Source organism: Euprymna scolopes, chromosome 26 (assembly GCF_053919585.1).
Source record: "Euprymna scolopes isolate OS-2025 chromosome 26, ASM5391958v1, whole genome shotgun sequence".
Classification (NCBI taxonomy): Eukaryota; Metazoa; Mollusca; class Cephalopoda; order Sepiida; family Sepiolidae; genus Euprymna; species Euprymna scolopes.
In genome coordinates this window covers 51,431,607-51,443,796 of record NC_136507.1, presented here as the reverse complement: position 1 = coordinate 51,443,796, position 12,190 = coordinate 51,431,607, and the positions used below count along the sequence as shown (strand labels likewise).

Genomic DNA, 12,190 nt, shown 5'->3' with positions numbered 1-12,190 from the left:
GCCTCTTAGATGAATTTATCCTCAAATATTTGGAATAAACACTTATTCTAAGTAGAAACTTAATATTTTGTTTTTTCTTTAATCATGCAGGTGTCAAAAACTACCTAGTATAGTATCCAAGCACTGGGTTACTCCACTTTACAAGATGGATGCATAAATCTTGTTAGAGCATCCATCGAGGAGATGGAAACTTGTGTAAAACTTGATTTAACCTTTATTTTTGAAGTCCATTAGAATCTCAATGCATGTATTTTAAGCCAAATGGAATCTGGTTTCTTATATTCTACAAGTTAAATAAATCTAATAACACCAGGATCTCAAAATAATATTAAATAACACACAAAAAAAAAAGTCAGAATTGTAAATGGTAAAAAAAAATGTTCAGACAAAAAAAGAAATTGGGCTTTTATTTAATCCAAATATCCATCAACAGAAGAAGGGATCAAAGCATTCAATAATTTGTTTTTGTATCTTCATAAATCAATGAAGAAAAAATCTTACTGACCTTGTGCCAAAATATGACCTGTAGATAAGATGAGATAAAACAAAAAGTTTACAACAACCACAACAACAATATAAAAGAAAATAAAGGAAAATATAATGAGATATGAGGGGAGAGAAAAAGAGGGAGGAGAAGAGGTGAGAATGCGGATAATGGGAGAGGTATAGGGGTGAGAGGGAAGGGGTGAAAAAAAAGCAAAAGAGAAAAGGTAAGGGATAAAAGGAGAGGTAGAAGAGGGCACTAAGGAAAAAGAAAAAGACAAAACAAAAGGGAAGAGAAAAAGAGGACACCCTGAAAAAAAAAAAGGAAATGCCAAAAAAAAAAAAAAAGAGGGGAAAAAAAGAGATGCAAAAACAAAAATAAGAGGGAAGGGGACAAAAAATGAAGAGGAGGGTAATGGTCTGCAGATGAGAGGGCAGCAAGAAGGGAAAAATTTGGCCAGCAAGGGGGAGAATAAAGGGGGTAAGAGAAATATGATGGAGTTGGAGAAAAGGGATGTTAAGTGTTTCAGTGAATGAGATAGAGCATGGGGGAGAGACAAATAGAGGGCAAGAGAGAGAATGAGAAGGGATTGAGAGGGAGGGAAAGCAAATGAGGAAAAAAAAAAAGAAAAGCAAATTACAAAACAATAACAAAACAACAAAAAAGCCAATAAACAGACAAAAACACAGTAACGTTTATAATATTGCAATGAGGAAAGCTACAAGTAAATCCATTGAAAGATGTTAACAATCGCCAATCATAAAAACAATTTTATCTTGGTTCTCACACAATTTATTTGTAAATGCCAATCGACCCCTCATTTATATTTATAGGATATAGAACTAACAGGAAAACGGTTTATCTTATGATCATACTAAAAGGCCTAATTCTTCTAATAAGGCTTCCTCTTTGAAAGGTTCATTTGGATTGCTTTATAATTTTATGAGTCTCTCTAATAAAAAGGCCATCATTATCTTCAATGAACAAAGATAGGAATTAATTTGTTCTTCATGCATCATTATCTCATAATACAGAGAAATCTTTCTGGTCTCAATTATAAAGAAGCTTTTAAAATGAATTGAATTGTCAGGCCGAGAGACAAAATACAAGTAAAAACCAAAATTGTATTTAAAAGAAAAATAAAGTACTTTACTCAATAGTCATCTCAGTGTGTAACAGTGTCTACAGAGTATATATATATATATATATATATATATATATATATATATATATATATATATATATATATTATAGGAGAAAGGAGTAGCTTTCCTCTTACAATCTTAGCATCTTTTTAAGTTAATACAATAACAAAAGGATTGAAACTATTTATTCAACAACAGAAGGAAAATTAATAAAGGAATAACAAAAGGATGAAAGGGCAATTGCATAATAATAATAAAAAAAACTAAGATATTTAAAGATAATTTGGATATATACAAAAAGCAGATGATGGTTGTGAAGTAGACAAAAATGGATTGATGGGCAAAGAGGAGATAAGCATATACAGTCATATGGATAGAGGCAGGGATATATAGTTATTATTTCATGTATACACAGAGATTATAAGGTGATGTAATATATAGTGCATCATTTTTCAACAGTGCTCAATATGTCAGAGCTTATACTGAAAATATACTCATAGCAATTAATCTATACAGACATCCACATTTCATCCTCACAAGAAATCAGACTATGTACATATTTTTTATTTTACCATGTGTGTGTGTGTGTGTGTGTGTGTGTGTGTGTGTGTGTGTGTGTGTGTGGATTTAAAACATCTGCATCAAGTTTCAGAAAGCATTATACAATACTTATTACCCATGTTTCAGAATATGTGTTTCGGCACAAGCCTTTTAAAAATGCGACCCTGGTCTTGTATAGACTACGCATTAGAATTTTTAAAGTTTAAAAAACAAATGCAAACTAAATGCAGCAAATTTGTTTTTGTAGAAATAAGCCTATTTTATTTGAAGATCTGAATTAAGTTGTTCAATAACTTATATAGTCATCCACAGACTGTTTCACTGTATTACAACTCTTCAGTGTGACTAGACTAGACTAGCAACTATTTCAAGTTAAAGTGCCGATGCAGTGTTGTATTAATCCAAAATCTAAGGTGTTTATCCACTTTATTAATCACCCTTTGTATCAGTTAGGTATCACACAGAACATAATGAGATATGTGGACATCATTTTATGGACAAAGTTTAAATTCTGCAAAACCTATTACAGCATAATAACTGGTCAGATCATATTCACTTTAGGAGAATACACTGTGTACACTTTCAGTCACTTTCCTGGATTTTCAGTGATGGTATTTGAATAAAGCTTCAAAAGGTATTGGTCAGATGTTGTCCATTATTCCTTCCAAGTTAATCATAACCCATGCACTTCATGAACTAAGATGCAAATTGATAATGACAAGTTCTTTTACTTGAGCTGATGATTTTATCCTCAGGTTTGAGCCTCTCTATAATGTGGTCAATGAAGAACAATGTTATATTAAAGCCAACATGTTTCTTCTGAGCACTATAAAGGCATATACAAATGGGAGGGGGTGGATACATTGAAAGAAGACAGACTAATAAGATAGATATGGATATGCTACAGACATAGGGACAGAGACAATACACACATTTACTCCCCACCCCCACAAGCAAACAAAAATTAATAGAAAATACATTTGCAAATAAGCGAGAGAAATGACATTGAGAGTATGAGCAATAATTTGATCAATAGATGTATTGGGTAAAAGAAACAAAACAATAAAATGAGATTGGAATGGAAGAGAGATTCAAGAAACCCAACTGGTGGGCAGCATTAATGAAAGAATGAATATGCATAATAGAGGGGGGGGGTAGCAGATGAAATTGCTGGTGAAGGAACTGACCATCTGACTGTGAACTTGAATCCTGTACAGCTTTTAAAGTCTGCATCCGGATTATCTCTATCTTCATCTTGGCATCACTCAGCATCTGTTGGGCTTCCATGAGCAGCTTTTTATCTCGTGATGAGCCACTGCTATACATGCTGATCATGTTCTCGGCACCCTGTTTTACCTGGATGGAAAAAAGAAAACACATACAATTAAGGAAAACATAAAATAAAATGCATTGAAATTTTCTTGCATTCCAGAAATGCATTATAATCTGCCAATGTAAAATACTTAAAATATTAAAAAGTGATGTGAGTGGTATTATATAACATTCACATTGAATTACATGTACACTGAGAAAAGATAAGCATCCTCTTCCTCCAACTATGAATAAAATCAGACTTCATCTTCAATTAATTGTTTACAAAAGGATTACATAATTTATAATAAAAGTGTTGGTAAGCTGTAAAAAAAAATTCTTTTAAATAAAAAATAACATTTTTATATTTTAAATAAAAACTGAAAATTTATAAAAACACTGAATTTTTCAGTTATTGGGCCCCTGGCAAAGGAGGGATTGGACCTAGTAATTCACTTCCGTTCTTCTGTTTGTTTATTTGCATATTTCTCAATAACAACGCCTTGAATTTTTTGAAATTTTGCACAAACATTAGTCATGGTGAAAGTAAATTTTTGCCAAAACAGATATCCAGGATAACTGTAGTTTCCTTCCCCATATGAGACAATATACAGGTAAAAGTGTCCAAAATCGTTCACTCGTGGAGGGGGATCCCACATGCTCGGCTTGTTTATTAGACATTCAAGGCTTTTGATGAGATGACTTATAGAAAATTTCAAAAAAAAATGTTTTGAACGCTACTAACTCAATTTCTTTCAATACAGTTTGCAATTTGGAGACGGAATTGTTTTTGTTGAGATAAGTGATTTCAATTTTAATCATGCTTTTTATTTTAGATTTAAAATATTAACAACTCCATTTTATTTCAGTATTTAATTTGTGAATTTCTGTTTTATTAAATGCTAGCTTTTTTTTTTTTTTCTCTCGTACATATGTTTATTTATCTACCGAGTTGATTGCAAAAATAGATTACGAATTGTACTCATTTTTAGTTTGTGTGAGTGGAATCTATCACCATACTTTCCCTTAAACACGTCCGTTGGACTTTTATTAAGTACAATACTTAATAGTGTTTTTTTTTTTTTTTTTTTTTTTAATGGAGAGTAGAAAACGCATTGTAGATGCGTTATCGGTAGCTCCTGTTACTCTCGCTTCTTCTAATTTGTCCCTCAGTCCTCATTTTTTAATGAGTGATTTTTCTTACAAAGGGAGAAGAAAAAGCTGTTTTCTAGGTTGGCAGTATTTTGTGCGAACAGTTGGCTGAGATGGCGGAAATTTTCTGTTTCTTTGTCTATCCTTGTAGCCATGTCACTAGTAAGGGTGCTGGAGGTAAACGTTTTGTCTGGGCTGACGTTATCCGCCTGATAGTCAGGGACCCGAACCTTGGATTAACCACTAAGGAGGCTGTCCTATCAGCAGGTGCAAAGTACTGGGGCTGCTGTATTGCCATTTGGTGAATGGATTCTGGACCATGCAGTAGCTTCTGGTGAGGCCTCTTGATGCCATACTAGTGGGTAATTGTTACGGCTTTACCTTATCATTAGCTACAAATAAAAAAAAAAAAAATTCTTTGTTTCTTTTTCTCTCTTAATTTCCCCTCTCTGTCCTGCTCTAAGTAAATCTGACGACCTAGTCCACAAATTTCAAAATTTCATCATGACAAGTTTCAAGAAAAAATACACGATTAAACCCGGTTCTCCAACTTCCAACGTAGACCCCTACTACCATGTCTCCTTCTCCAACATCAGGGGTCTACGTTCTAACCTTCCAGAGGTTGAAACCCAATTACAGGAGACTAAACCAGACCTTTTATTTTTAAGTGAAACTGGCATTGGACAGGCTATTTCCCTAGAAGAGTTTGCAATTACAGGATACTCTAACTTAACTTCTAAATCTGACCCCCAAGATCGCCATGGGCATGGAATATGTGCCTATATTAAAGATAGCTTTCCATGTGGTAGGGACATCTCCAGGGAAGATCCTAACTTACCCTATATGTGCTTCCGGGTTGCTTTAGCTCACACTACGGCATTTTTATTTACTCTCTATCGCCCCCACAACAGCGGAGTTACTATCTTTAAAAGCATATCTGAGAAAATTGACCAAGTCCTATCTGCTTATCCTTCAGCTAACATTCACGTATGTGGAGACTTCAATGTTCACAACATCGAATGGTTGACCCACTCAAACAAGACCGATGATGAGGGGAGGTTCTGTCATGATTTCTCCATTGCCTATGACCTCACTCAGATTGTTCAGGAACCCACCCGTGTGCCCGACAATGACGGCCAGTATGCGAGCCTACTAGACCTTTTTCTCACAACTTGCCCTGAACTATGTTCAGTTTCTGTTCTGTCGCCTCTTGGATCTTCCGACCACTCTGTTGTATCAATTAAGATAAAAATGAAATGTAATAAGTCCCCAGACGTACCTCTCCATCGTACAGTATATCGATACACTAAGGCTGACTGGGATAGCTTCCATACATTTATAACTGATCTACCTCTGCATTCCATATTTAAAAAGGATGTGTCCTCTATAGTATTAGACCTGACGGAATGGTTAATTGTAGGTATTGATCGTTTCATACCCTCGAAAAAGTTTCAGCAAAAACCTAACAGCCAGCCATGGTTCTCTCCAGAATGTGCTGCTGCCATTGCGCACAGAAATCACTTTTTTCACTGTTTCCAACGTAATAGATGTATGGAAACTAAAGCCGCTTTCAGGACTGCCAGCAACCATTGTAAGAAAGTAATAAAGAGCGCAAGATGGTTGTATGCTCAATCTGTTAAGTCCAAAGTAGCTGAGCAGCGGCTTGGTTCCCACCAGTTTTGGCAAATAGCAAACAGAATTCTGAACAGAAGCGTGTGCTCCATCCCAACTATCATCAATGGACCTGAGGTAATCTCGTCAGCATCAGACAAAGCCAAACTCTTTGTCAAGAAGTTTGCAGCTAATTCTACCTTTTGCGATCAAGGCCGCCAACCCCCAATATTTCCTCCTGTATCTGAAAACACACTATGTGATATACGTATATCTGTACGTGATGTTGCCAAGCTAATCAAAAACCTTGATTCGAGTAAAGCAACTGGCCCTGACGGTATTTCAATTATAGTACTCAAAAAACTTCAACCTGAACTAGCGCCCATACTTACAAAACTATTTAAACGTTGTCTTAAGGAGAATAGTTTCCCATCTCCCTGGAAAATTTCATCAGTATGCCCTGTATTTAAGAATTCAGGTGATCGCTCATCCCCCTCTCAGTACAGGCCAATAAGTCTCCTGTGCGTCATGAGTAAGTTGCTGGAATCTGTGTTAAATACCGAAGTAATCAACCATCTCAACAAAAATAACCTTCTTAGTGACACTCAATATGGTTTCCGTTCTGCTAGATCTACAGCAGATGTGCTTACAGTTATATCTCATAGGATTAGCAAATCTCTTGACGGAGGCAACCTTTCTAGGGCAATTGCTCTTGACATATCTAAGGCCTTTGATAGGGTATGGCATAAAGGTTTACTTCATAAGATCTCTAGCTATGGTATTGCTGGAAATGTCTTCTCAATTATTAAATCCTTTCTTTCTGATAGGTTCATAAGAGTAGTAATTGAGGGGCAAAAATCAGAAGCCCACAGTATTAATGCCGGTGTCCCTCAGAGGTCCATCCTGGGCCCAACTCTTTTCCTGATCTACATTAATGATCTTCCAAATCACATCCTTACATCATTTGTAGACATTTATGCTGACGACACTACCATTTATGGTAGCACATCTAAGACAGTAAACAACCAAGTTCTCTCCAATTCTCTCTCATCTGATCTTGAGCATGTAGTACAATGGGGAAAGGAGTGGCTGGTTACTTTTAATGCATCTAAAACCAAGCTTCTCTCTTTACATCATCAACATTTTAATCCACATTTGTCATCAATTGAAATGAATGGCTCTCGTCTTCAGGAGGCCTCAAGTTTTGACAAGCTTCTGGGCTTGACCATTACTCCTGATCTTAAATGGAACACGTACATCAAATCTGTTGCCAAGGCCGCTGGAAAAATGGTGGGATCTTTCTATCGATCCAGTAGATATCTCACTGCTGATGCAATTCTCTATCTATATAAGAGCCAGGTACGTCCAAGGATGGAATACTGTTGCCACATCTGGGCAGGAGCTGCTAGAAAGGACTTGTCCTGCCTTGATAGAGTTCAAAATAGACTTCGTAGCCTCGTAGGAGATGTCCTTTTCTCTTCCTTGCAACCTCTATCTCACAGAAGAGATGTTGCGAGTTTGTCTCTGATGTATCGTTATTTTCATGGAAAGTGTTCGACTGAGCTTCAATCTATGGTCCCCCCTCGCCAAACTTTCACAAGAAACACTCGTCTAGCTGTAAACACTATTAATAATTTCCCCCACTCTTTATCTGTGCCTAAACCTAAACGTAGATTCCATGAACAAAGCTTCTTTCTTAGAACTGCACGCCTGTGGAATTGTCTTCCGTTTTCCTGCTTTCCGGTTGACTACAATATGGTTGTGTTCAAGTCTAACGTAAATAAGTTCTTGATGAGCCGTTCCATATAAGTTATCAAATTTACCAAATTTTCATTACTAATGATTACTATATTGTCCAATTTCTACTGTACACTCTTTAACCCTTATCCTTGAGTGGCCTCTTGGCCTTGATAATGTGTTGATACCTATGAAAAAAAAAAAAAAAAAAAAGAAAAAGTCCAATGTGAACAAGTTCTAATTGAATCGTCCCCCCTAAGTAATCCAAGTTACAAAATTCCCACTGTTTACTATGCTAAAATCACAATGACTAATGTATACCTATTAACCCTTATCCTTGAGTGGCCTCTGGGCCTTGATAAGTGGTGACACCCATGTAAAAAAAAAAAAAAAAAAAATGAGAATAAACCAGAAACCATAAAAATGTTCAAAACTGGATAGAAACGACAAATGGGGTAAAAAAAAAAAAAAAAAAAAAAAATTATGAATGAAAACTACAGATCCACCAGAAGCACAAACAAGATGTTACGAGAAAGAATAGCCAGCACATCAGAAGACACATTGGTGAACGAGCAATTTTTTCTTGCTTATATTATGTTTAACGAAAATACTATCAGTGATTGGTTCGCTTAACAACTCATCTATGTAGCCAACCACAAGGATTAGTCACCTATCCTAACCATTTCATTAACACACAATTGAAAACAAAGCTCTATACCAAGATTAAACAAGTTTTATCTAGTAAAATTTTATGATGAATCTAATGGGGGGGGGGTAATTTTGTATTAAAGAATTTTATATTAACATTGTGTGATTATTGCTCATACTTAGATTCCATAAACCACAAAATGCTGTTAAACTTTGTTATAACTTACAGACTATAGAAATTAATCATAAAAATAAAAATAACTATAGGGTGCTCACATCTGAGGGATAAAGTAAATAGGGCTCCTCATGGATACTCAGGAAATGGCAGAAGATGTGAAGGTAATAAGTGGAAGAGATTTGAATGTCTCATCACACTTATCGTTAAATGTATTTGATACAAGTTTAAAAAAAAAAAAAAAATTAATTCGATAAGTAAACATAATTTCTACATTTTTTTTATTTTTTTTTTTTTTTATTGTTCACTTCACATGCGAGTTGAGTGTGACTTACCGGTGAACTTATGCAATGTTTGAGACTAACAAAGCAAAAAGAGAATATTCTTTTGGAGGTTTTCTTTTTTAATACTACATATACAGAACAGCAGTACTAAGCTTCAAAACAATGTTTTAAAAAGTAGCAGCATGTCTGTCAGAGTTTAAGAAACAAATTTACATTTGGTGACAATCTGCACTGCAAGAATGGTAATTCCTTTTTTTTCTTGTGTAAAATATCAAAACCTCAATGGTCATAAAAATAAAAAGTCTTGTTGATCTGAAGAGGGTTAAAATATATGAGATAGGTATTACCACATTTTTTTTTTTGGTCATTAACTCACTCCAAACAAGGCACAGTGCCACTTTGACATAAGGGGGCTACTATTTTGAATCAAATTTCCAGAGATACTATGTAGGAAGTTGTGTAACGAGATGTCTGTTCACATTATACTTAAACTTGTGCATATCAGTACAGTCAGAGAAGCAGGGCCCCGGGAAGGAATTCCAAAATCTAGCAGTTTGAGGGAAGAAACTATTTGAATAGAAGGTTTTCTGACATCTACACGTCCCTACAGTGTAGGAATGGGATTTTGCTGCTTGTTTGGTTAGTCGAGGGTGTCTACATTGAAGGGGTACAAGTGCTTTGAGTTCGTTAAAGCACATTTCATTATATATATATATATATATATATATATATATATATACACTAGCAGGCCCAGTCATAAAATACACTTAAATTTTGATTAATGCAGATTTCGTATTTATTATTATATTAGCCTGGGTACCCGGCATTGCTCGGGTATTTGGTGATGTGTTGAGAAAAAAAAAAGTGGTAGTAGACAGGCAGGCCCGAACCCGTACCACGAAGAAGGAAAAGAGCGTGTAAAAAAAAAAAAGTGACGTCTTTGCCGTTGCGTCCATTGCCAAACCGGAAGTGGCAAAGGTTTAAATTAAGGCTTGTCAATCGAAAGAAGGGACGACTTTTAAAAATATCGGTGAAAAAAGTGACCCTTCCTTGTCGAAAATGCCCAGTTGAGGGTGAAGGAATTTATGTTTTTAGCCAATTTTTCGATATTTGTCGTTTGAAGGGTCGAGCTTCAAAACGATACTGATCTTGTGAAAATTCGTCACCTCTGTCGACAGTTTTGGGCAAACATACAAACATACATACATTTAAACAAGCAGGTGAGATTTATATTATAGATTATATTGGACCCAGTATATCGTAATAATTTAAAAAGTTTTAAAAAATGATTTGTGCGCCACGACCGAGAAACGAAACCAAAATATTTAGCTTATGATTTACTTTTTCCTTGGATGTTAATATCTGAGCTAATAAGACATGTTTCCTGCAAGGTTAAAAATTAAAACATGAACCAATACCTATTATGTTAATGCCTTCGTTCGACCTTCACCTGAAAAATTCCATTTTTTTTTAATTATCACACTTTTTTTTACCGATTTTCCCTGGCTAAAACCCAAATATAAAGTTTTGCATGGGTTAAAATGTCCTATATATTAAGTTTCATGTCTGTAGATCAAAAACTGACATGGGAGTTTGGTAGATAAAATTTTTTAAACAAATATAAATATGCATACATAAATATATATAAGAAAGAGGCTTGTGTTTACTATAAGCTTTTTGCACAAATATAATGCAAGTATAAATCATGTACAATATCTGCATCAATATAATTACATTAACTAAAGATGTTCATCCCATGAGAAAACCAAAAAAAAAAAAAAGGAAAAAACTAATAGGGAATTAATCAAAATGAATGTTTAAAAGAATATGCAAATTACCTAGATCTTTTGCAGATGAATGCAATTCCATGACTCATCTATAAGAAAGTTGTTTTTTTTTTTTAAATAAATAGAAAACAGTTTTAATATAAATATAAAAAAAAAAAAAAATTAGGAGTATAAATTGCAGCTATCAGTTCTGAGGGAATGTCACCATGACCCAGAAGAAATAGAAGTAACCAACATAATCAACCTCTCATGTTCTACTCCAAACAACCAATTACCTGAAAGACATAAATTTATTATTCACCAAAACCAGCAAGTTGACATCATTTCAAACAGTCAATTATCAAAAAGAGAATTCGTTCAAGATGGAAATTTCTAGTTAAAGTTTTACAAGAACACTATATAATGTAATTAGAGTAAGCATCCTTCTTTCTTCTAAAACTAGTTTACTCATCTTCATTTTAGGCATTGCTTCTATTTTTATCGAAATGTCTTCAGAACAAAAGCTTTTTCTGTTTAACTTCAGCAAAAACGCATTTGTTCTCAAGTTGAGGTGCTGAAATGTCAAATAAAATAAAAGAAAACGAAAAGAAAAGTTGTAAATAATTGTTAAAGCAGAAATGATTCAAAGAAGTGAATGAGTGAGAAAGAAAAAATGAGGAGAGGGAGATAAGAGTAAAGAGTGGCAGAATAGGGTGAAGCGATGAGGCCAGAAAAAGAGTGAAATCACACGTCGAGAAAAAAGCATGCAGCAACGCGTCGAGAAAAAAGCGTGCAGCAACGCGTCGAGAAAAAAGCGTGCAGCAACGCGTCGAGAAAAAAGCGTGCAGCAACGCGTCGAGAAAAAAGCGTGCAGCAACGCGTCGAGAAAAAAGCGTGCAGCAACGCGTCGAGAAAAAAGCATGCAGCAACGCGTCGAGAAAAAAGCATGCAGCAACGCGTAGAGAAAAAAGCATGCAGCAACGCGTAGAGAAAAAAGCATGCAGCAACGCGTCAAGAAAAAAGCATGCAGCAACGCGTCAAGAAAAGCATGCAGCAACGCGTCAAGAAAAAAGCATGTAGCAACACGTCGAGAAAAAAGCATGCAGCAACGCGTGCAACAACGTGCAAAAAAAGAAAAAGAAAGCAGTAGCAACATGGTGAGAAAAAGGGTGAAGAGATGCAGAGAAATAAAAAAAAGGGTGCAGCAATGCAGCAAAAAAAGTGCAGCGATGTGGCGAGAAAAAAAGGGCGAAACGACAAGGCGAGAAAAAAAGGGGTGAAACGACGCAGCGAGAAAAAAAGGGGTGAAACGACGC

The 12,190-nt window shown here is 35.3% G+C and overlaps 1 protein-coding gene across 8 annotated transcripts in view; it reads right to left on the bottom strand.

The window, feature by feature from the left end:
- LOC145248037 (serine/threonine-protein kinase N2-like) overlaps positions 1-12,190 on the bottom strand; it is a 412,484-nt gene that overhangs the window by 110,164 nt on the left and 290,130 nt on the right. For 4 of the 8 annotated variants that reach the window (XM_080109765.1, XM_080109767.1, XM_080109761.1 and 1 more), the window contains exons 4-5: positions 3,378-3,546; positions 506-523 (exon numbers count right to left, since the gene is read on the bottom strand). In XM_080109765.1, coding sequence (XP_079965891.1) covers positions 506-523; positions 3,378-3,546 — 187 coding nt within the window. The remainder of the gene's footprint in view (positions 1-505; positions 524-3,377; positions 3,547-12,190) is intronic. The other 4 variants (XM_080109766.1, XM_080109768.1, XM_080109762.1 and 1 more) reach the window with 1 other exon arrangement.